The sequence below is a fragment of the Mesocricetus auratus genome, unplaced genomic scaffold (genome assembly GCF_017639785.1).
Source record: "Mesocricetus auratus isolate SY011 unplaced genomic scaffold, BCM_Maur_2.0 Super-Scaffold_6731, whole genome shotgun sequence".
NCBI lineage: Eukaryota > Metazoa > Chordata > Mammalia > Rodentia > Cricetidae > Mesocricetus > Mesocricetus auratus.
The window spans coordinates 2,662,259-2,687,826 of NW_024429185.1; the positions used below are offsets into that span (position 1 = coordinate 2,662,259).

At 52.2% G+C, this 25,568-nt stretch overlaps 1 protein-coding gene across 1 annotated transcript in view; it reads right to left on the minus strand.

Moving 5' to 3' along the window:
- Positions 1–25,568, minus strand: part of Myo9b (myosin IXB) — a 70,186-nt gene that overhangs the window by 29,174 nt on the left and 15,444 nt on the right. The window contains 12 exon segments of the mRNA XM_040742153.1: positions 2,413–2,491; positions 2,971–3,175; positions 3,350–3,491; positions 5,483–5,604; positions 6,715–6,849; positions 7,270–7,386; positions 9,320–9,409; positions 11,206–11,335; positions 11,956–12,056; positions 12,284–12,383; positions 13,343–13,405; positions 19,649–19,743. Coding sequence (XP_040598087.1) covers positions 2,413–2,491; positions 2,971–3,175; positions 3,350–3,491; positions 5,483–5,604; positions 6,715–6,849; positions 7,270–7,386; positions 9,320–9,409; positions 11,206–11,335; positions 11,956–12,056; positions 12,284–12,383; positions 13,343–13,405; positions 19,649–19,743 — 1,379 coding nt within the window.

Sequence of the window (25,568 nt, forward strand, 5' to 3'; positions counted from 1 at the left end):
TTTATTTTAACTATGTGCACACGTATGTAGATATGTGTGGGGTTGAGCACATGAGTGCACTCCCACAAATGCCAGAAGAGGGCATGAGACTCGTTGGTGCTGGCATTACAGGTGGTGTGAGCTGTCTCCCAGAGTACAGGCAGCTGGGATGGTGTCTCCCAGAGTACAGGCAGCTGGGATGGTGTCTACCAGAGTACAGGCAGCTGGGATGGTGTCCAGGGCTCTGCCACTGAGCTTTGCCCTGGCTCTCACTGGTTATTCAGTATTTACTCCCGTATTCGTGTGTCTGTCTGTCTGTCTGTCTGTCTGAGGGTGTGTGTGTCTGTCTAAGGGTGCATGTGTGTATCTGTCCGTCGTGCATGTGTGTGTGTGTGTCTGTTTATCTAGCGGTGCATGTGCGTCTGTCTGAAGGTGTGTGTTTCTGTCTTTCTGTCTAAGGGTGCATGTGTGTGTCTGTCTGTCTGAGGGTGTGTGTCTGTCTAAGGGTGTGTGTCTGTCTGTGTAAGGGTACATGTGAGTCTGTCTGTCTATGGGTACATGTGTGTCTGTCTGTCTAAGGGTGTGTGTCTGTCTGCTTAAGGGTGCGTGTGTGTCTGTCTGTCTGAGGTGCGCGTGTGTCTTTCTGTCTGAGGGTGTGTGTCTGTCTGTCTGAGGGTGTGTGTGTGTCTGTCTGCCTAAGGGTGCATGTGTGTCTGTCTGAGGGTGTGTCTGTCTGTCTAAGGGTGTGTGTGTCTGTCTAAGGGTGTGTGTCTGTCTGTCTGAGGGTGTGTATTTCTGTCTGTCAGTCTAAGGGTGCATGTGTGTGTGTCTGTCTGAGGTGCGTGTGTGTAGGTGCGTGTGCATGGGTGCGTGTGTGGGTCAGAGGATGACCTGCAGTTGGTTCTCCCCACCATGTGGACTCTAGGATTCAAACCAATGTGGGCAAGTCTGGCGGCACCTTTACCCAGTAGACCATCTCACAGGGTTCACTTCAGCTGTTCTAAAAGCATGTTTAGGCTCTGAAAGTTGGCCTGAAGGAGCCCTGTGTGCAACCCCACACTGTGACACATGCACCATGCCTCATGCCCCGACGGGTGCCACACTTACCTCCGCTCCCTCGCTCTCCAGGGAGGCACAAGAGCAAAAACAACACGGGTGACACAGGGTTAATGGGCCCCTTCACTTCCTACATGGCCTTCCTGTCTGGCATGCTCAGAGTAGTGGCCATGGCTTCTGTTAACCCCGTATGTGCCCTGACCTGGCCAAATGTGGCAGCGTGTCTCCAGGAAGGACACTGCTCTGAGCTCCCAGACAGCGGCCCTGGCCTGTGCCTCCCTGGTCTTGGGTGCGAAGGCCTGGCTGCTACTTACTTCCTGGTCTCATAGAAAGCCATGATGTCCTCAAAAGCGTTAACATCCAACTCCTCAGAGCGGTCAAAGGAGAAATCTAGCCCTGCACAGCTGCAAGGGAGAAGCTCAGTGAACCTGGCAGACACGCAGCCCTGACACAGCTCAAGTAGGCATGGGCCACTCACACGGAGAGCAACAGCCGCAGGGGGGGTCTCCTTCCCTCGGCCCCTCTGGACGAAAAGCTACTCCTAATTTGATTAAGGGCTGTGCTATGTAGCCCAGGCTGGACTCTGTCACAGTCCTCCTCTTCAGGCTTCTATCGCACAGCTAGGCTTACAGATGTGTACCACTGTGTCTGTCCTGACAGTTCCCGTCCCCATGGGCTCAGGCTGCTGGGAAATCACTTTCTTGACCTTGAATTTCTTCTGGATAGCTGTCAAGCATGGCTGACCTGCCACATCCCAAGTGCCCCCACTTTTGGGGTCAGTGCAGGGGGTGAACCCAGTCTCACTTGTGCTAGGCAAGGGCCACAACACAGAGGCGTACCTCTAACCCTTTTGTGGTCACCAGGTCTCCCAACAGCTGCAAGCACAGGCTAGCATGCAGCTCCCAGACACTTTTACGCCCTCCTGGAGCCAAGGGGAGGCTTAGGTCCAGGCTCACAAACTCTTCCCACTCAAGTAGAAGAACTCAGCAGAAGGTGCTGTGGGGTCCAGCCCGGGATGAGAGGAGACCATCCCTGCACATCCCAGCCCTGGGGACAGAATGCAGGCCCGCCTCCCTCAGGCTCAGGAGCCCAGCATCCTACAGGGAAGCTGTACCCTCAAACTGGGACTCTCTCATCAGTGTGTCACTCTGCAGCTGCAAAGGCCCCCATCCTCTGGGCTGACCTGCCCACTTCTCCCCAGAGCTGTCCCAGGACCTGCCTTCTGGGGAGAGAAGGGCACCAAGTAAGCATCTTTCTGTGCTTGAGAACTTACTCAGGGCCACAAGGACCCTGGTGGATAGCACAGGGTTGCACACTTGTGTCAGCAATGACACCTCACAGGGGGCTACCAGTGGGACAAACTGAAGTCTTGCTCACCGGTACAGTTTTTCCGCAGGGGTGTTGGCTCCTCTTGGTAGTTCTTCCGTGTGACTTCGAGTGCCAGGGCTACTTATTCCTGCTGGAGACACAGTGCACACTGTTTGTCAGGGTCTCCTTCAGCACAGAGGCTGTCGCTTGTGTGAGGGAAGCAGTCAATTCTTTTTCTTTTGATGGAGTGGGAATTGAACCCAAGACCTTGTACATGCTATGCAAGCACTCTACCCAAACCATGTCCCAGCCCACTGGGGGATTACAGGCAGGGCTCCACCCCTGAGACACGCCCCCAGCCCCTCAGTGAGGGATTCTAGGCAGGGCTCCACCCTGAGCCACGCCCTCAGCCCCTCACTGGGGGTTCTAGACAGGAGCACTACTGCTGAGCTGCACTTCAACCGTCTTCAGTCCTGAAGACAAGACTCATTAACTTTCTCAGTCTGGCCCCGAAGTCATGATTTTCTGACTGCCCCCCAAACAGCCATGCCCAGATTTAGAATGCACTGTCAACCCCACGGCCTGCTCCCAGGGTTGGCACCATGGAGGGCAGCCCCCCAGTCATACCTGCTGCCTTCTCAGCTCTCTCTGCACGCAGGCGCCCAGCCTCCCGCAGCACAGCCATGGCCCTGATGGCAGCTCGCAGCACGGCCCAGCGGAACACAGCCACCGGGTCCATGCCGATGAGCTGGCGCACGTAGGAGCTGTCACTGCCTCGCAGCAGCGCCACAATGTCGGGCCGCATGTAGTCCATGTTCTTCTCCCGGAAGTCCTGGTGAGGCGGGAGTGGGTGGTCACACCTCGGAGCCCAGGGATACCCACGAGCATGACAGAAAAGGGTTGACTGGCATTGAGGTTTGGGGTGAGTCCAAGCGCCCCAGAATGTGCTGTCCCCTGACTAACAGCAAAGGGTCCCAGAGTCAGTGTGGGTGCAGGGCTGTCCTACCTTGATCTGATACTTCACTCTGCCTGCGAAGTGCTGGATGATGAAGGCGGGCTCCAGCACGGGTGTGCCCAGGAAGTACTTGTTGTCCTCGTGCTGCTGCTTGAACTTGGCCAGCAGGGTGTGGCTTGTGGCGTGCGGGAAGCTGCAGACAAGGGAGCACAGTCAGTCAAGAGCCCACAGTGAGTGCAGAGTAGGAAGGCACCCGCGCCGCTCTGAGGAGGCTGACGCCGGGAGTGCGGGCAGAGGATGGAAGAGACGAGGATGGGTGCCAGCACCCCTTCAGTTATTCCTTTATTGGCACGCTGCACGCACACACGCACATATGAAGGTCAGGCAGTCTGCAAGAAGAGTTGGTTTTCTCTGTCCACACATGGACCCTGGGGATTGAACTCAGGTCTTCGGGATTGCTGGCAGTCATCTTTAACTGACCAAGCACTTAGCTGCCCCACTTGTTAGCTTCTTACTATGCACTGAACACCCGTGTGGCAAGTGTGAGACCACAGGGGGCACAATTCTCGTGTACCCTACAAGGCTGTCTCTGCTCCCTGCCCCAATGTAGGCCAGTGCTGGTTTCTATCAATCTCCCAGGCATGGACCTGGCAACTTCTCAGATCCCCACTAGAGTGGCCTCTAGCTTTGGATCCACGTGTACCTGGATGTGTGCCCTGGAGCTGAGTGAGGCACGGCCTGGCAGATAAAGCCAGGCTCTATTCTGCCTGGGAGGGAGGAGATGGAGGAGTAAAAGGCTCCTTGTACCTGGCTGTTTTCGTTACTTGCTAGGAAAATAGCTCCCTGGGTTTCAGCACACCAAGCTGGACCCAGTCTTACTGTAAACATAGACAATGCCAAGCGTGTACCAGATGTTCAGCCCTGGGGCTCTACAGCTGGGGGAGGGGCAAAGTCTGTCTGGCAGGGGAGACACAACCACTCAACGCTTGGAAGAAGGTTACGGGAGGTGGGATACTCACTGGCTTGGGCACCAAAAAAAAAAAAAAAGAATAAAATAATAAAAAAATTGCAGTGATAAATATTAACGTTGTTTCAGGAAACTCAAATCAGAGCCAGAGACACAGCTCAGCAGGTGAGGGTACTTGTGGCCACGCCAGACTGCATGAGTTTCATCCCTAGGACCCACATGGTTGAAGGACAGAAAGAACTCAACAAAGTTGTCTTTTGACTTTTGTATGCACAGTGCATACCTGCCATCCAACAACACACCCACCACCCAATAACACACTTGGCACCTAGTAACAACACACCTGTCACCTAACAACACACTTGCTACCCAGTAACAATATACCTGCCATCCAACAACACACCTGCCACCCGATAACAACCCAACAACATCTGGCCTGCCACCCTCCACCACACCAACACCTAATAAACAACAACACACATTACAACAAAGCCTGACACAGGCTACCCAGTGAAACTGCTCGCAGCAGGAGGCTGCAGCCCTGGCACCACCCCCTACTATTTTCCTCGGGGCTGCATACAGAATCCACGTCCTGTGCCTCCTGTCACAGCTCACCCAGCCCTTTCTCCTCTGCTCCTCTGTCTCACAGGGTGGGCCTAAGGCACGGGGTCTGCAGCAGGGTGCTAGGCAACAAGACCTGCAGGGGACTCTGGGAACTGCCCTTTCTCTCGAGGATGCCAGCATGTCTCTGGTGTGGGGACGAAACGCAGGGCTCTGGGCTCAACAGGAAGGAGCTCCAACAGCAGAGCCCCAGCCTCACCACAGGCTCAGCACCTGTCACACACAGGGAAAGCTCCTCGGGCCTCTTTGGGTGTTTCCAGAGGACCCTGTCACAGGTGGGACTCTCAAGATTCTGGCAGTTTCCTGACTGGGGGCATGAGAGAAAGACTTCTCACCACAGGCATGGCAACCAATCTGAAGCCACCTGTTTCTGCTGGGACAGCTGGTGACTTTCACCTTCCAGCAGAGCACATACTGCTGGTTCTGCATCGCCTCAGCCCTGCTCCCAGGACGCAGGAGTCCTCCTGAGCCAGCATGGGTGACCACGCCCCCTGTTTCCAGAGCACCGCTGCACAAGCACTCGGGGAAGGGGAGGCCCAGGGACTGACTTAGTCCCCACACGGGCAGGGCAGGGCAGGGCAGGGCCGGCCACTCACTTGCTCTCCTCGTCCAGTAGGTAGAAGAGGCCTGTGGGCTTCCTGCTGATGAGGTGGATACAGCCCACGTTGTCGGTGTAGTCGATGTTGTGCCACGAGATGCCCTCGCCTTGGTACTCTTCCTGCAGTGTGAGGAAAGTTAAGGAGGGCCCCGCCTTAGGATTCAGAAAGGGGTCTCCCTGCACACAGTGGGGCTGAACTTAGGACCTTGCACCAAACAAGCTCAGCGGGGCACCACCCCTGGCCACGCCCCCAACCCCTCACTGGGGAATTCTAGGCAGGGCTCCACCACTGGTCATATCCCCACCCCCTCACTGGGGGATTCTAGGCAGGGCTCCACCCCTGGCCACGCCTCCAACCCCTCACTGGGGAATTCTAGGCAGGGCTCCACCACTGGTCATGGCCCAGTCCTTCACTGGGGAAATTTTAGGTGGGGGCTCTGCCCTTGAGCCATGGCCATAGCTAAATCTACAGGACTTAAAAGCCTCACACTGTCTTTCCCTGCTGGTTACCCACAGGAACTAGCTCCACTGATCCCCTCAGGCTGCATGGGCACCACAGAGGAGGTGCCCTGTAAGCTATGGACAATGCAGAGAGCCATGGGTGGCTTTCCCCCTCAGTGTAATTCAAGAGAATCAAAGATACAATTGGAAGAGGACTTGTACATGTGTGTTTATAAACCAAAATACCAAATCCAACACAACCTGGTCATGGGGTGAAGTATTATTCAGACTTAAACAGGAATGGGATTCTGACACTTGAGTAGGGAAGAGAATGGAGCCATTCTCCTAAGTCAAACACTCTGGCAGTGGAAACACAAATTCTGTATAACTCCATTGACCAACGGTTAGAGTGTCACCAAATTTACAGGAACAGAAAGAAGGAAGGAGGTCTCCAGGGCCCGTGGGAATGTGGGAGTGAGCCTCAGAGAACTCAGATGTGGCTGAGGATATACATGTGTCTGCCTCTCTATACCTACGGGTCCTGCCTCCCCAGAGAGGCTGCCATGGTGAAAGACAAGGCATGGGGACACACTCTGTACACATAAGGGGACACACAGAATGTGCACATGCTGCCTTGCTGCAGCGGCACCTGAGCGTCTGGAAGGGTTGAAAGATTCTGGAGTGCTGAGGGTGCCACTGAGTACAGGGACAGAGCACTGGAGACTGAGGGGCACCACCGGGCCTTCAGGGTGCCGGGCTGAGGATGGGGAGTAGGTGTCCAGCTCTCACCTGCTCCAGCTTGAAGATGTGCTGGGTGAAGTAATACTGCAGCTGCTCGTTGGCATAGTTGATGCAGAATTGCTCGAAGCTGTTCTGTTCAAAGTCTTCAAAGCCAAAGATGTCTAGGACACCAATGGACAAGCACTGGGGAAGACAAGGTGTAGTTATAGCAGGCTTCCCGGGGAAGCTGAACTTGCTGTGTGAGTGGGGAGTGTGGTCCCAATGTCAGTGCACACCGTGCCACCAGCTTGGCACCCATCACTTTTGCAAATGGCATGACTACTTATCGATGGAACCAGGTTTCCCATGTGCAGTAAGCAGTAGGGTAGAACCAAGGGTCTCGTGCCTGCACACTGGATGGAGCTGGGGCAAAGGCTAGCCAAGCATACTTGTCTTGTTCTGCACTCCCTTGCAGACATCAAGTGCAGACGTTTGGGTTCCCGTCAAGGGTAAGAGGTCCTCTACCAACCCTGGTGTTTGCAGAAACCCCCCAGGTTCCTAGCCTCCATGGTTTGTACCAAGGATGGGGCCTGTCCTTGGCCAGCTCAGGGCCTGTGCACTCACGGAAACAGCCTCTTCCATGTCCTTCTTGTTGAGGAGGGCGTGGTTGATCCTCAGCACAATCCAGTCAAACAGGGCACTATACAGAGACTTGGCCATGGAGTCTCGGGCAGTTATAGCCTGTGGGTAGAGGACTGTTTCACCTGGGGTGGGCACCCATGCCAGGTGCGGGCCATCATACTGAGATGCAGGGAACCACTCTAATATTTGTCTTAGTTTCATAGACAAGGTCTCCTATATCCCAGGCTGGCCTCGAACTTGCCGTGTAGCCAAGGATAATATTAAACAAATGATTCTTTTGACTCTCTCTCCGGGGCTTGGGGATGCAGATGTCACCACAGCTAGCTTTCTGCATGTGTTATAAGGATCTGAATCTAGGGCCGGCAAATATGCAAGCATTTTACGACTGTGCCGTCCCCTGGCCCTCAGCCAGGGTTTTCACCCTCCTCGTGAGGTCTGCCTGCTCCTATACTGCCACTGGGCCACACCTGTTACTTAGACTCAGGCCTGGGGCTCCAGCACCTAGCATGTGTTTGCAGCGCGGCATCCAGCTGAGGTGTGTGACCAGCCATGCTAGCTGCACAGCCGTGAACTGCCGGGGCATGTCAGGCAGCCTTCTCAGCACCTCTGTGAGGAGGGCCTGCTCTAGCTCCCTCCCAGTGGACGTGGCCAGCTGCCTGCAGCTGCTGCACATGTCCCTCTGGTTTTGATTTTCCTGGATGTCATGGCAATGTTACCACACAGAATGTTGCCTTGCTGGGGATGCTTGCTCACACGGCCTCTCTAAGGGACACCTGCACACAAGGTGTGGGCTCACTTCAGGCATGTCAAGTCATGTCAGGGTGCCTGGAAATGTAAGCTGACTCCCCAGGGCAGGGTCCCCAGAGGGAGCATCCCATGCCCTGCTATCAGGCCCTCTCCTGTGCCATCCAAATTTCATTTGCAAGTCACAAAATTGCTCTTGAGATGTCAAGAGCTAAGAGAACTGCACCAGGAAGAGTGCATCAGCAAACTGAGAGGATGGCACCACAGAGACCCATGGGCTGAGGGCCACAGAAAGGCCACAGAGGCACGGAGGCCACCATGTCTCCCAGAACAGGGCAAAGGGTTGATATTCTCAGTTTGGGACCCGGGGCTCTTTTGAAGCTACTGAGCTCTGCAACTGCAGCCAGAAGCAGCACTGAACAGGATGTAAACGGATGAGCATTCCTATGTTAACAAAACTTTATTTACAAAACCAACTGGGGGGCCAGGATTGTCTCAAGTCATGCTGGACTTGCATGGCCACTGAACACCTGTAGCCACAGAGGGCAACACCTCATTGGTTCTGAGCCGTGGTTCTTCATTTATCTATATTTTCAGATGCCCAGAGCCATAGATAAAGTGGCCGGAAACACTCTAAACACTTTTGAGCACGTGTGATACAGCCTGGGTACATCTTCAAATGGCTGTACCTCATCTGGGTCGGGGCTCATCGCTGACCCAGTGGATCCTGGTGTTACATGCTACCTTCCTGTCAGTCACGCAGTCATCCTGAACTGCAGTGTCTGTGTTCAAGAAGAGCCGTTCTGCCTGAACAGCGGGCACAGCGACACCCACCCACCATCCCAGAGGTAGTTAGGGTGTTGCCAATTTAAGGCCTGCCTGTGATATGGAGTACAACTGCCGCGAGTCAGTAAGAAAATAGAAAGGAGATGCTGGCAGATGACACAAGCCTGAGAGACTCCCTTCAAGTGTAAAGATGAGCCACAGGAAACATCTGAATTCTGAGCCTTGAGGCCATGTCCAGGAGACTGGTACGTATGCCGTTATTACTTCTAATCTGCTCTGAGAGGTATCACTGCTAACCTCACACTGTCCCCAAGTGACAGATGAAGCTCTCCAGTGTGTGAGGAGAGAGGCTTTTCCACACGGGGCTCTGCATTTCATAGCTCTGCAGCAGGGGCACGTCTGAGATAGGTCTCACGAGAAGCAGACACAGGAAGCGGGTCTGCCCAGAGCTGAGGTGTCTTGCTTTTGCAGGGCTAAAGCCCCACCCTGGGCACACACTCACCTCACTCAGGCTGTAAGGCAGGATAAGCTTGTCGTTGACTGTCACTGTTTTTCTCTTGGTCAGGACCTCCACCAGGGTCTCCCGCTTCACCTATTTCCAGGGTGGGGAAAGAAAGGCAGGGAGGTGAGACCCTTGTCAGGTTTCTGCATCTTGGAGGCCAGCCCTAAAGAGCTAGGAGAAGGCTGGGCTGGGAAGGGCCTCCTGATACCTGGAGCCCTCTTCTGGCCTCTGCAGGCACTGCATGCATAAGCACACACCTACATGCACACACATAAAATTAAAAAAAAATCTTTTTTTTTCTTTTTTTTTTTGGTTTTACGAAACAGGGTTTCTCTGTATTGTTTTGGAGGGTGTCGGACCAGCTCGGCCTCGAACTCATAGAGATCCGCCTGCCTCTGCCTCCCGAGTGCTGGGATTAAAGGCGTGCGCTATTGCCGCCCGGCTTTTTTTTTTTTTAATAAAAAAATCTTAAAAAACAAAATCAAACAACCCCATTACTTTCTTAAGTCTAATAAGCAGAAGGCAGAGGCAAGTGAATCTCTGTGAGTTCAAGGCCAGCCTGGTCTATATAGTAAGCTCCAGGCAGCCAGAGTTATTACATAGTGAGACCCTGTCTCAAAAATAAACAGGTAAATAAAATAAAAACTAAAAAATAAAAACTTGAAAACAAAAAAAAAACCCCACAAGACTATGTTTGGTAGCGCATGCCTTTCATCCCTGCCCTCAGGAGGCTGAGGCCAGCCCTAAGTTCTAAGCCAGCCAGAGAGAAACTCTATATAAAAAATAAGACAGAAAGGCAAGCTGGGAGGTCTGGCTCATCAGAACAAGATTTAAGATTCATCTATCCATCTCCAGGCCCCACAGTTCCATCCCCAGTAGCATTAAAAAAGAAAAAGAAAAAGAAAGGAAACAATCTTAGGGTGCTCAAGCTCTGCACTGAGGCTCAGGGTGGCATCTCCACCTCCAGCCACTAGGTGCCAGTAGTGATCCCAATTTGACAAACGTGTCTGGGGGGGCCAGCAGAGGAGACTCCCACATCCAGCCATCACCCGCTGTGTCTGTGCATGTGGGCTCGCCTGTGTCTGGGGCAGTGAGGGGCCTGGGACCCTCACAGGTCACACCCCCAGCCCCCATCATGTACTTTGTATTTTGAGTTGGGGGTTCTCGCTGAGCTCAGGCAGGTCTTGAATTCAGCCTCTGAGTGGCGAGGGTGACAGGCCTGTGCCACCACACCTAACTCCAACCCATATGTAGGCTACAAAGAAAAACCCTCTCTCTAAAACAAAAACAAAATCCACAAAAGAATGCATGTGGGTGTTTTGTCTAAAATCTGCCATGCACCATGCGTCTGCCTGATGCCTGAGGTAACAGAAGAGGTGGCCAGGTACCCTGGCCTTGGACTGGAGTTACAGATGGCCGTGAGCTGTCATGTGGGTGCTGGGATTCAAACCCACGTTGTTTGGAAGAGCAGCCAGTGCTCTTAACTTTTGAGCAGCTTCCGCTTCCAATTCCTGTTTTTTGGAGACAGTTTCACATAGCCCAGGCTGGCCCCGAGCAATGGGATGACAAGCACATCAGGGTTACGTGTGGCTGGTGTGTGCCAGGTCTGTGCATACTACAGAGTGACAGCATCGGCCCATGAAACCATGGTTTCTCTTGCTTACACTGGCGTGTGTGGCTATGTATCCCTGAGAGTGTAACACCTTAACCACCCAGTGTCTCTCTGACCACAGTTTGTGCAGACGGACAGACAGACAGCAGCAAGGAGGGGACAGCTCAGAGACGACACAGGAAACAGGCTGCAGACAGATGTTCCTCCACCTGTCTTGCCCCTACCATGCCAGGGACCAGGAAGCAAGGGCAAGGACGGTGGAGACAGGAGGTACCTTCAGGAGCTCAGACAGGGTGTCCAGCACCTCGGGGGGCCCGACCTCTAGACCTTCATCCCGGCCTGTGGCTCTCTTTTTGTAGGTGACGTTGCCCAGGTACAAGATGGCTGAGAGGACGGAGAAGATCCTGGACAGAGAAAGGTGACTGTGGTCTGTGTCACCTGCTTGTCTCCAGCAGTGTCGTGTGCAGCCAGGCTGAGAGTGCTCTCCACCCCACACCCCGTCCCCATTCCCAAGTGCAGCTGCAGACATAACCAGGATTCACTCCTGCTATCCACTGTGCTCCAGCTGTAGCCCTGCTGGTTTTAGTGATGGGTCAAGCTGTGTAGCCAAGGCTAGCCTCACCTGGTCTTCCCAAGCACTGAGGGTGCAGATACACACTACCACGCAAACTCACTTTAACTTTTTTGCTTCTTTTTGCTAACCAACAGGGTCTTGCTTATGGAGGCCAGGCTGGCCCTGAACTTTCAACCATCTTCCTGCCTGTATGGTTGTTGTTTTGCCTTTTTAAAAAATTTCTTTGAGATAAGGTCTCACTATGCAGCAAAGACTGACCTCAAACACGCAACCCTCCTGTCTCAGTCTCTGCCGTGTGGGGATGGCAGGTGTGGACCATCACGCCCAGCTGATCTGGCTTAGGCTGCTACCTCCCAGCTCACGGCTGCAGCCCTCCCCTGTACTGTGTGGAATACCGTCTGCTCTCCACGGGGCTGGGGGAGATCTCAAGGGACGCAGCAGCCCACTTACTGCTTCTTGGTAGCGGGTAGGAAGCCCACCATCTCCATGGCCTGCTGGAGCCTTTCAAAGTCATGCTTAAGGTCTTCTCCATCTTCAATGTTCAAGTTATGCTGATGAAACAGAGGCGTGGGCACTCAGGCACTTCCGGCCTAGAGGGCAGTTAGCAGGGCGATCCAGGCTGGCCAGAAGGAGGGCCAGGGCTGGGAATGAATGGCAGCCTTTGTGTGTGTGTGCTCAGGGCTGGGCTGGGGCCCAGCAGGGCTAGGCTGGCGGCCTCTGACCTCCCTGTGGCAGACTCTTTGGGGACAGAGGTGGCGCCGTGGCTGCAGCGGTTTACCTGGTTGAGGTAGAAATAGTCTTGAGGCTGCTTCAGCCGGAATTCCTGGCGCTCCTCCTCGCTGACACCCAGCAGCAGATAGTAAAACACATGGTAATTCCTGTGGGTGACCAGCAAGGGGAGTCAGGGTCTGGCCAGGTCCATAGCACAGGAAAGTAGGGGTGCGATGGCTCAGCTGGTCAAGGAACCTGCTGCTAACAGGGACCTGAGTTCAATCCCCAGAACACAGTTGGAAGAGAGAGAACTGACTCCAGGTGTCCTTTGACCACACATGTGCGTACACACATACACACCTACACACACACACTGAAATAAGCAAACATAAAGTTCAAAAAAAGTCTTGGCTGGTGTGGTGACGCATGCTTTAACCCCAGCATTCGGGAGGCAAAGGTAGGCGATCTCTGTGAATCTGAGGCCAGCCTGGTTTTCAGAGTGAGTTCTAGGACATCCAGGGCTACATAGAGAGACCCTGACTTAATAAATAAGTAAAAACTTAAGCACTGTTAGAAGAAAAAGAGGGAACTCCTCAAGTGAGTGAGTGGCGCAGGAGCAGGGGACACAAGTCTCAGGCCTGTCAAGCACAGATGTTATTCTGAGATTGTCTTGGAACCTGAGATCCTCCTGCCTTAGAGTCTCAGGCTCACTGAATGTGCGCCTGCGCCAGCTCTGAGGCGCTGCTCAAGCACACTTCAGCTGACTCGAATAGCCTGGGCCGGAAGGGACACGGGGCTGGAGGCCACAGCAGCAGTCATATGGAGTGGAGAGCAGAGAGCTTAGACTACAACCACAGCTTCCCTGGGGGACCTGAACAACGCACTCACTTCACTTCTGTGAGACCCAAACACTGAGCAGGACTGTCTCAGCCAGATCCCACACCCTGGGGGCTGGAGAAATGGCTGCTCTTGCAGAGCACCCCTAGTAGTTCCCAGCATGCCTGAAACTCCAGTTGCAGGGGTCCTGGCACCTCTTCTGATCTCCTGGGCTCCAGGCACACAGGCAGTGCGCTTACAAACACACAGACATATACATAAACAAGCAAAAAAAAAAACCATGCCCCACCGTTCATCCTTCTCCCGGGATACAAGGCGAGATTTTTCAAGCAGGTATTTCTCCACAACAGCTCTGTCATAAAAGAAAAAAAAGGGGGAGAAATAAGGTTACATTTAAGTATTGATATTTCTTCTTTGGCTAGAGCTGAGGATGGAACCAAGAACCGTAAATTTCAAGCGAGCATAGTATCACTAAGCCACACCCCCAGCCCCTCACTGGGGAATTCTAGGCACGGGCTCCACCCCTAAGCTCAACCCCAGCCCCTCACTGGGGGGATCTTAGGCAGGGGCTCACTCCTGAGCCACAACCCTAACCCCTCACTGGGGACTCTAGGGCCATTGTCTATGTCTAAGGCAAGACCTTCACCTGGATATTGTATGGTTGTTCTTTTTTTCATTTCACTCAGGTTTTCATAGAGCCCAGGCTGGCCCATAACTTGCTGTGTATAGGAGATACCTATCAACTCCTGATCCCCTCTCTGTGTCTCCAGTGTTGGGATGATTTACATGTCACTACACACACTCTCTACTGAGCTAAGATCCACTGTACTTTTCTGGTGTTTGCGATAGGTTGGCCTTGAACTGCTGCACTCCTCACAGGGTCTCTGTAGTGCTGAGTGGGAAAACCAGGGCCTCATGCTTGCTAGACAGCCTCGCTAACAGGGAGCCACACCCCTCACCGCATCTCTGCTCTGGCCTAGCATGTGGTACCATGGTATTGCTTGCTGCAAATGCCTGGAGATCACCTATGCTCTGACTTCAGTCTAAGAGTCAGGAATCAGCTGACCGATGAGTTCCCAGGCAGAGAGGGTGGAACCCGGCACATGGAAACCTGACAGGACCTGCAGGCCATCCCCGGGCAGGTGAAGAGAAGGAAGCCTCCTCAACAGCTGAACGCTGCTGGAGGGGCATCCGGCATCTGCTTGCGCACACACTGACTCGGAACTTCAGTGTAAGCTCAGAGACGCCTTTCATGGCTTGACTGCTTACTGACAGGCAGAAGACAGACAGCTGGCCTTGAACTCAGAGATTCCTCTGCCTCTGCCTCTGCCTCCCGAGTGCTGGGATTAAAGGTGTGCGCCAGCACTGCGTGTTTTATAAATAAGTCTCTTTCCTATTTTTTATTGGGCTGTTGGTCTGATATCCAGCCATATGTGCTCATACTATATGAGAGCACAAGGCACCCTTGCACTCTGTGCTGAGCTGCACGCCCACCCACCTTAAGTCATGTCTACTTAGTGTGAGAGTGCAATGTATGCCACAGCATGTGGGAGGATGTGTGTCAAAGGACATGTCTGGGACTGCTGTGACAAAGACACGCATCAAAAGCAACCGAGGGGAGAAATCAAGACAAACCCCCACAGACAGCTCCACAGGCCGGTCTGGTGCAGACTGTCAATCAAGGCTTTTCTCTCAGATTGCCTCTTGGCTGTCAGGCGACAACTACAGCTAACTAGAGTCTTGTGTATGTGCTGTGCACACTCGGGACTGTCTGGCTCCCAGCTTCTGGCTGACTCTGTGGTCTCTCCTGGAGGAGGGTGGAGATGATGCCTGTGCAGCAGACCCGGCTTGTCACATGGCTTCTGGGATATGGAACTCTGGTGCTCAGGCTTGCACGTCCAGTGCTGTTACCCACTGAAGCATGCCCCTGGCTGCCTGAACTACGGAAGAGCAGGGGCCTCTGACCTCTGTTCTCTGACCCCACAGGTCCTGGCCGTATCCACACAATCTGGCTTTCTGGAGCTACTGTTTCCTTCAGTTCAGTTTGGTGTGAGCACCACAGAGACTGCAGTACCCTTGGAGCCCAGGCTGGAGTCCTCATCATCTCCAAACAGTTGGTACCACAACCATTTTGAAAATTTCAAGTACTTATTTTAATATTTCATTTTTACTTTGAATCCTGTGTGTGTGTGTCTATATGAAGCTTGTGTGCTGCTGTGTGGGTGCTGAGAACCAATAGTCTCAGGGATGCTGAAGGAGCAACTGGTGCTCTTCACTCTGAGCCAGTGATTGGAGGGATGGAACCCAGGGTACACTCAGTTATGTGCATCCCACACAGATCCTTTCACACAGCGCACAACCCGAGTCTTGCGGGGTCTCTTGCTAAGCACTTAGCTCATCCATTTGGCCAGTGTAGATGGCTTGATCCAGGGATCCCTCCTCTCTTCCTCCCAAGCGCTGGGATGACAGGTGGCTGCCACACCTGCCCACCCAGCTTTCAAAAGAGTTCTGGGGATTTGAACTCTGGTCTCACACCACACAGCATTTTAGTCTCTTAGCCATCTCCCAGAACTGCTCAGGTCCTTCACACAATATTTTTAGTTTTGAGCAGGCATGTCCCTGGAAGCAGAGGTATGGCATCTTCCAGCTGTGGTGGTTGCTGAGTCGGACCCTGAAGCATCTTGGATTTAAGCTTTGGATGCTGGATGCTTGGGCTATGGGGATGGAAGCACACATCTCTGGAGGCCCTGAAGTGCTCTGGGCATTATCTCAGGCATTCTCAGACAACCCTCCCACACACAGAGCAGGTGCCATAGGTCCAATGGCAGACAAGGAACTGAGGATCCTAAGGGACCCCACGGGTAGCTCTCTCTACACTCAACAGGACTGGCAGTGCTGGGCCCATGAGGGTTTGTGGACCTTTCCACCTGAGTCTACCTTTTAATTTATTTATTTTCTGTTGTTATGAGATAGGGTCTCACCGTGTGGTTCAGGCTACCCTGGAATTCACTGTGTAGACCAGGATGGCCCTGAACTCATGGAAATCCACCCTCTAAAGGACAGTGCCATTAAGCCTGCAGGCCTGAGGAGACTCAAGAGCACAGAACAGATTCCTAAGGTGCTGCCTGGACAGGTGATTTCTTTAAACAAGAAGGGGCTGGAGAGACAGCTAAGCTCTGTTCTTCCAGAGGACCCAGGTTCCATTTCCAGCACCCACAAGGCAGTTCACCACCCTCTGTTAAATCCAGTTCCTGGAGATTGAACACCTTCTTCTGGCCTTTGTGGGCAACACCCCCCCCACACACACACAGTGCACAGACATACAAGCAAAACACCCACACAAAATAATTTTGAATAAATAAGCTAGATAAAAGAAGTGATTTTCTTCCTTTTGTTTTTTACAGGTACAATTGTACTCTGGAGCCCAAGGCTGGTCTGGAGCTCACAATCCCCTTGCCTCTGCTCCAAGTGCTAGGTGACACACTCTTCCTTGTCTTCCGTCAGCCACTCAGCTGTGGCCTCTGTCCTAGGCTGTGCTTCTATAGAGGGTCAGACTTTCCTTGCATCTAGGGTTGGGTAGTCACCTCAGCAGAACACAGGCCAGCTCTGTGGAACCAGGCTAACACTTGCTGGGAGACAGCTGGCCAGCCCCCCCCAGTCTTTGGTAATTTCCTTTTTAGACTCTAGGCAGGGGCTCCACTCCTGACCACATCTCCAGCTTTTTGGATTTTGAATTTAAAATTTTTAAAATTTATTTATTTGTTTTATACCCTGCCACAGTTTCCCCTTCTTCCTCTCCTCCCAGTCCCTCTCTCCCCATGATTCCCCCTCTGTTTCCATCCCTACCCCACTCCTCCTCCACTTCTGTTTAGGAAAGAGCAGGTCCCCCACGATACCAACAAAACACGGCATATCAAGTTGCAGCAAGAGTAAGCATCTCCCCAAGTATTAAGGCTGGGCAAGGTGACCCAGTATGAGGAGTAAGGTCCCCAAAGTCAGTAAAACAGTCAGAGACAGCCTCTGTTACCACTGTCAGGAGACCCACAAGAGGACAAAGCTACACAACTGTCACATATATGCAGAGTACCTGTCAGTCCATGTAGGCTCCATGGTTGTCAGTTCAGTCTCTGTGAGCCTCTGTGAGCCCGTTAGTTGACTTTGTGTGTTTTCTTGTGATGTTCTGGACCCCTCTGGATCCTACATCCTTTCTCCCCATCTTCTGCAGGGTTCCCAAACTCTGCCTAATGCTTGGCTGTGGGTCTGCATCTGTTTCCATCAGCTAATGGATGAAGCCTCTCTGATAAATTTGGCTACATACCAATCTGGTCACAGGAGATGGCTAGTTCAGGCTGCATATCTGCTACTGTCACAAGTTTTGGCAGGGTCATCCTTGTAGATTCCTGGGAGATTCCCTTGTTTCAGGTTTTTACCTGACCCCAAAATGCCCCCCTTTTGGCACTGAATTTAATTCTATGTGTATCAGGGTTTTACTTGTCTGTGTGTCTGGGTACCACATGGGCGCAGTGCCCATGGAGGCCAGAAGAAGTTATCAGATCTCTTGGGACTGGAGTTACAGTACCCATTTGGGTACTGAGAATTTAACTTGGGTCCTCTGCAAGAGCAGACAGCCCCTAATTTGGGGTTTTGTTTTGTTTTTGTTTTCAAGACAGGGTTTCTCTGTGTAGCCCTGGCTGGCCTTGAACTCACAGAGATCTGCCTACCTTGGCCTCCTAAGTGCTGGGATTAAAGGCGTGAGACCACATGCAGCCTAATGAAGATCTGAGGCCAATGTCTGAGCCAGTCTGCACAACAGAAACCTGAAGTCTCAGGAATGGGGAACTTGAGCTTAGACCGGCCCTGACCCTTGGTTTTGTGAAGCAACAGTGACAGAAATATGACCGGACACAGCAGGCAAAGGCAGCCCTGGGTCACAGCTGTGGCAGCCCCGAGGCCAGGAAGCTAGGCTGGAGCATGGACGCTGGACAACATGGAACTCCTTTCTTGAACCCAACACCGGCACTTGGGCATGGCAGGGGTGTGGGGTGTGGTCCGCGGCAGGGCAGCTTGCTGAGCACTGCTGTGCCCCCAAGAGAAAAGCAGATCTAGCCTGAACTTGCTGGGAGCCTGCGGCAGGCTGTACCCATTAGCTAAGGGTCAGTTTGGATATTATACTAGGCCAGTGCATGTGACCTAACCAAGTACCTCTTTATCCTTTTGCATGGTCTGTTGTGGTGGCTTTTAGTCACCCCAGGTTAGAAAATAAGAAATGGAAAATCCCAAAGTAAATGATTTGTAAGTATGAAGTTGTGTGGCATTTTAACAGCAGGATGACACCCATGCCACCCAAACTACCCCTCTTGAGTCCTGATTCCTCCTATCGCTACCTCCCGTTAGCTACTCTGCAGCTACCTGGTTACTAGATCAACTGTCACTCTTGGCTTCCAGCAGCCCAGATTTACCCTACAGCAGCCATTAGACTCTGTAATGGGAGAGATTTATTTAGCCCATTATCCCTAAGGTCTGCCTGTCTACTCACCCACCGCCCTGTAGGTCTGTCCGTCTGTTTACTCATCCATTGGTCCATGAACCTTCTGTCTACCAATAGATCACCCAGCCCTGAGCTACCTATCCCCCACCCACCTACTTACTAACCTAACTTGTTACTCTACTCAACCACCTATCTCCTACCCCAGCAAAGCCATTAACTCATACATGAGCCAACCCACCAACATTGCTACCCATAAATCTACCTACTTACTCATGAATCCATCTGTGTGCTCATCAACCCACCCACCCTTGAATCTGTCCACTCACGGATGATCCCTCTAACCAACCTACCCACCAACCCACTTGAGAGTCTTCAGTCTAGCTGCCCACCTATAATCAAGTCACAGCCGTCACACAATAGCTACCAATCCTCCCATAAACCCTCAACCTACCCACCCACCCATCCATATACCAACCCTCCCATAAACCCTCAACCTACCCACCCACCCATCCATATACCAACCCTCCCTTAAATCTACAACCTACCCACCCACCCATCCATATACCAACCCTCCCATAAACCCTCAACCTACCCACCCACCCATCCATATACCAACCCTCCCTTAAATCTACAACCTACCCACCCACCCATCCATATACCAACCCTCCCATAAACCTTCAACCTACCCACTCACCCAGGGATCCACTCAAGCATCCAAGCTTCTATTTGCCCATACACAAAATATATGCATAAATCCAGCCACCTACACATCTATGCTTCTACCCATGAATCTACCCGACCACCTCTGCTCAGTCGCTGCAAGCCCTTTGGTACTTCTCCAGACCACCACATCACGTTGCTGCCCGATACTGTCTCTTTCTGGGGTATCACACCTGGCTGATACCTGACACCTCACAGAGTGGAAACCTTACAAAGGTCAGCAAGCAGACTATATAGCCTGGCAGGTTCTGACTCCAGGGACAGAGAAGATCCTCACTGCACAGACCTAAAAACCCTCAATACCACACCTGCAGAAGGGGTGCACTCCAGGGGCAGAGCACTGGCTAAGCTCACAGGGTGCCCTAGGTTCCAGACAGAGCGGCTTACCCCCGCACGATGCCACTCTCCAGGTAGTTGACTTGGATGAACTTCCCGAAGCGGCTGGAGTTGTTATTGTGGGCTGTCTTGGCATTTCCAAAAGCCTGTGGAGTGCAAAGACAGCACGTCAGACCCGGGTCTAGAATCTCCATGACTTCCACCCTGGCCCCAGAACTCCTTGTGTGCACAGCATTCTTGTCCCCTGAGCCAGCCCTGAGCTATACTCACTCAGAGGCTCAGGTAAGAGACAAGGCACAGGGCAGGAGAGATGACTCTGGGTAAGGGTGCTTGCTGCCAAGTTTGACACCATGATTTCAAGCCTTAGTAAGCATATGGAGGGAGGAGAGAGCCAAACCCTACAATGGTCCTCTGATCTCCACGTGTGCACATGTGTGTGTGTGCACATAATAAATGTTCTTAATTTAAGGGCTTGTTACTATTGTGGGGGGGGGGGGGGATTCTGCTTGTACTGTGCACCTTTTGTGTGCCCGGTGCTTACTGAAGCCATAAAAGGGCGTTAGACCCCCCCTGGAACTTGAGTTACAGATGGTTGAGTCACCATGTGGATGCTGGGAATTGAACCCAGGTTCTCTGCAAAAGCAGCCAGTGCTCTTACCTGCTGAGCGATCTCTCCAGTCCAACAAAAAACATTTAAGTCTCATGTCTGAGGTGTGTGGCTGAAGCATGTCCCCATGTGCTAAGTCTGCCTCGTGCCAAAGCATGCTGGGGTTGCAAGAGTGCGAAGCCACACCCAGCTTTTCACATGGGGATTCAAACTCGGGTCCCCACACTTGTACAAGAGTCATCTCTTCAGAGCCTCTTTATTCATGTTTTGAGACAGGCTCTCACTCTGTGGCCTGGAGCTAACAACCATACTCCTGCCTCATCCTTCCAAGAGATACAATGATACACCATTAGCCCCGAGCCCAGCTTGTAACCCTTCTTCTTTAAAAACCATGCAATCTTGGCCAGGTATGGTGGCACACACCTTTAATCCCAGAACTTGGGAGGCAGAGGCAGGCAGATCTCTGAGCCTGAGGCCAGCCTGGTCTACAGAGCGAGTTCCAGGACAGTTAGGGCTATGCAGAAAAACCAATCAATCAACCAACTAACCAACCAACCAAGAAACAAACAAATGAATAAATAAATAAATGAAGACATCTATAGCATTCAATTTACAGTGACAGATGACTGACACAACGGGCAACAGGTGGCCTCTAGCACAAAAGGAAATTCCTCAAAGAAGCCTGTGATGGTGGAGGACAGGTGGTGTGTGATGGTGGAGGACAGGTGTTGTGTGATGGTGGAAGACAGGTGTTGTGTGATGGTGGAGGACAGGTGTTGTGTGATGGTGGAGGACAGGTGTTGCTGTGTGATGGTGGAGGACAGGTGTTCCTCTAGAGTTTGACACTTTGACAGAAGAGCAGACCCATGAAGAGTCAGGCTCCTCATGTAACAGGTAAACAACCAGGAATTACCAAGCATGTGGGAAAACCTGAGTCATGGGCTAGGATTAGTGGCCCATACCTTCAATCTCAGCACTCAGGAGCAAGACATGAGAGATTTTCACAAGTTCACAGCTAGTCTGCTCTACATAGAGAGGTCCAGACCAGCTATGGCTACACAGAGAGTCTGTCTCAAAATAGTAAGTCCTGCCAAGCAGGAAAGCAGTGAGGACCCATGCTGTGAGGACCTTCAGGGGCTGGGTAGCAGTTGGCGGCTTTGAGGGCCCATGTAGGTTGTAACTCATAGGACTCAACCTCACAAGTCACATTGTCTGGAGCCTCTGAGTGTCTAGAGCAGACACAGCCTCAATACCTGATAGCTCCGTGATCTACCATTAGAGTGGGCAGTATGGAACCTGCTTGTTATTTCTGCTGCAGGGGCAGGGATCAGGGGTGCTGCTCAGCCTTTCCCGGTGACATTAGGAGTGGAGCTCCACCCACCCACCCATGTATGCATGTTTGCATTGCTGGGGATGGGACCCAGGGCCTCATGCATGGAGCACAAGCACTCACGCTCCCCTGGGGCTGTCTTTGCACATGGTGTGTCGTGTTATATGGGTCTGTTTGTTGTGTCACCATCTCTGCCCTGAGGGAGCAGGAGGCTAGCTGGACTCATGAAGGGCCCCTCCCAAAACTTAGAAAGCAGGAACTGTTGAGAGAGACTCTTCAGTGGAGCTGCCTACAAGCTGTTGTTCAGGGAGCTGTGGGGTTGCAGTTGTTGCTAGGGTGGAGTTTTCAGTGATGCCGCTGCCTGAGACATGCGTGACCCTACAAGGAGCACCAATAAAGCCCTGGCTTATTCAGCTGGACTTGGGGAGACTCATTTTTTGGTCTGTTGTCCATGTCCTGTATGTGGTGAGATTTTTGTTCACACCTCTCCAACAAGTCACATAACAGTGTGCATCTCTGTCACTGGCATGCATATATTAAGATGCTACTAACACTGGGACCCGAAAAAAATGCCACTAGGAATCATCAAACTGCCCCATTACAGAGTGCAGGCATCCAGACGGCCCAGGGTCCCTGAGGATCCCACCATCCCTAACAATACAGAGGGAGGCTAGCACACAGCATTATTCTGACCTGGAGCCTAGGATCTGCAGCCCCCATGCTTGGACAACAGTCCATCCTGGGAGACCACTTAGTATCTACGGAAGAAGGGAGGGTATGCCTACCGAGGAGGCACATGCTGGTTTTACGAGACAAGTTTCTCTGTGTAGTTCTGGCTGTCCTGGAACTCGCTGGCCGCCACCACCCAACCCTTTTTTTCTCCATTGAGATTTCAGGGCAATTAATTAAATAATTAATTATCTTACTGTGTGCCTCAGACACTGCCAGGTGTAGCTGGGTAGAGAAAAGCTGAGGCAGTCCCGGGGACAGACAACTCTCTGGGTCTGCTCTCTATCTCCCCAGAGGTCAGCCCAGTCCCAGGCTACGATGTACACTCATGTGGAGGTAGGGCATAAGCGAGGACCAGCCTCTTCCTCCCACTTTGTGACATTCCAGTCAACCTCTACCTCTGAAAACAGAGGCAGGAGGATTGCTATGAATTCTAGACAAACCTGAGGTACAAAGAGACCCTTGTTTAAAAAAAAAAAGATATAAGCGCACATGAAAGGATGCACGGAACGGTGCATCTTGTCCCTGTGGGGTGGGTGTCTGCAGTAGGGACAGCCTACTTTTCAGAGAAGTTGCCATGGCACCTCAGTCTAGTGTTCCCAAGATTGCTTCCACACCCCTAAGAGGCACAGGGCTTACTTTTAAAGCACTACAGACCTCTAAACGTGACAGTCAGGCCCAGATTGGGGGACAGCCAGCCAGCAGTGCTGCAGGGTGCAGGGGAAGTTGCTTTCTGGTTCTGTGATTACAGATGACCCTGCAGGCCAGGGTTTTGTCTGTGCCTGGTGACCTCACGTGTCTGGTATGTGTCTGAGTACACAGCGACTTTTCAAAGCCTGGCTAAAAATATCCAGTCGAAGCTATGATACATGGAGAAGGAAACGCCAGTTACCGGCATGTCGTGTGGCTCAGAGCACAAGCTGGCCCAGGGGCTGAAGGGGGTGGCACTGGCTATGGGTGGCCTGGAGGGAAGAGCCAACCCAGGTGTGGACAAGCCCTGCTAATGCTACTGAACCCAGAGGCCCAGGCAAGGTGCCAGGGAAAGAAGCGTCCCAGAAAGAAATGTGGTTTTCCTCCTTTCTAACATAAATAAAAGACACTTTGCTAATACTAGATTCTGATTAGATCTACTGATCCCACTTCCGGGACAGGTCCAGAGGAAATCACAACAGCCAAGTCTCTGGAAGGACAGGGCAGACCTGGTGTGCTCGGACACAGCGGAGGCTGGGAAAGTGCTAAAGCAGCAGAACCCACAAGGGTGGCGGGCGCAGGACAATTCCCCAGAAGCCAGTAGGACCTGTGGCAGAAGCAGGACATCTGCCTCAAGATGAAAAGTGAAAATTGACTCTCTAAAGTTGTCTTCTGACCTCTCTCTATATGCTGTAACACACACACACACACACACACACACGCACGCACGCACGCACGCACACACAGACTTACTCAACAGTACCTACTTTATTAAGAGTCAAAGTCTCACAATGTAGCCAAGACTGGTTTGAAATTTGTGATTCGCTGCCTCAACTGGGATTACAGTTATGAGTCACCAGTCTCAGATTTAAACAAAAAAAATTAGACTTATTTATTTATGTGTTGTTTGTTTGCCTGAATGTCTGTCTGTGCACCACATGAGTACTGGCACCCATGGAGGACAAACTGGAGCTGTGAGCCACCACGTGGGCGCTGGGTCTCAATCTGGGTCCTTTCCAAGGGCAGCCAGTGCTGACTGCCCACCACCTCTCCAGTTCACCCTTGCTCCTTACTTTTGGGTCTCACTATGTAGTCCAAGCTGACTGCCTCTGCCTCCCAAATGCTGGGATTAAGTGTGTGCACCAGACCCAGTTTTTGTTTTGGTTTGGTTTTTTGATTTTTCAAGACAGGATTTTCCCCGTGTAGTTTTGGAGCCTAAAGCCTATCCTGGAACTTGATCTGTAGAACAGGCTGGCCTTGAACTCACAGTGATCTACCTGGGATTGAAGGCACGTGCCTTTATTTTTTGGCTTTTCAATACAGGGTTTCTCTGTGTAGCTTTGGAGCCTATCCTGGAACATGCTCTGTAGACCAGGTTGGCTTCAAACTCAGAGATCTGCCTGCCTCCCTCTTCGGTGCTGGGATTAAAGGCGTGTGCCACCACTGCCCAGCTTCAGACCCAGATTTTTAAAAGCATATTTTCTAGTGAGTTAAAGCCAGCCTGGGCCACATGAAACCATGTCTCAGAAAGAAAAATCCAATGCACATACTCGGCACCCTTGCCTAGTCCCCCCAACACCCTGTCCTTCATGCTGTGTCCCCTCTCCAGCTCCTAAGTCTTGACTGGTGGCCTGCCTAGACATCAGAGTCTGAGTAGTGCACTTCCACTACCTGTCGTCATCTTCTAGCACTTGGATGGCTGAGGCAAGATGACTGAGTTCATGCTAGCCTGGGCTATGTAGCGAAGATCCTATTTCTCCAACTAAAACTATAACACAAGGGGCGCAGCCTAGGCTGAAAGCAGCTGCAGGCAGGACGACCTCCTATTCTGAACTTCAGCTCCTTGAAGCCCATTAAGAGGTGCTCATAGGAGGCCTTCTGCTTGGAAGGGGCAGGTAAGCTGGGGGTGGCGTCCTCTAAGAAGGGGCCATGCTGGGGGATGGGGGATGCAGTACCACCAGAAAAACTTGGTTGTCCCCTGACTGACTAGCAGCTATGTTTTCTGCTTAGAAAGTTCTAGTGTCACCCAGGCGTTGGTGGCGCACGCCTTTAATCCCAGCACTTGGGAGGCAGAGGCAGGCGAATCTCTGTGAGTTTGAGGCCATCCTGGTCTACAGAGAGAGTTCCAGGACAGCCTCCAAAAACAATACAGAGAAACCCTGTCTCGAAAATCCAAAAAAAAAAAAAAAGAAAGAAAGAAAAAGAAAAAAGAAAGTTCTAGTGACTCCTCTAGTTGTCTTTTGTGGTCGTGAGCAAATTTCTGGCTACAGGTCCACAGTTCCTAAGCATTCTGTGCTGCACGTGTGTGCATGTGATTTGTGCAACAAGTGAAAGGTTAGACTTTATTTTTGTCCTTTGTCTTTGAGACAAGGTCTCATGTAGTCCAGGCTGGCCTCCAGTCCTGAGTAGGCATGGATGACCTTGAACCATGAATCCTCCTGCCTGAGCCTCACAAGTATTAAAATGACAGGTGAGGGCCACCCAGAATTACATGGTGCTGGGGAGGAACCCAGGACTCTGCAGCCCAGGCAAGGCTCTGCTGCCTGTGCCCCGCCCCTTTCTGCTTTTTCGGATGGGTCTTCCTATGTAGCCCAGACTGAGGCTCAATTCCTGGA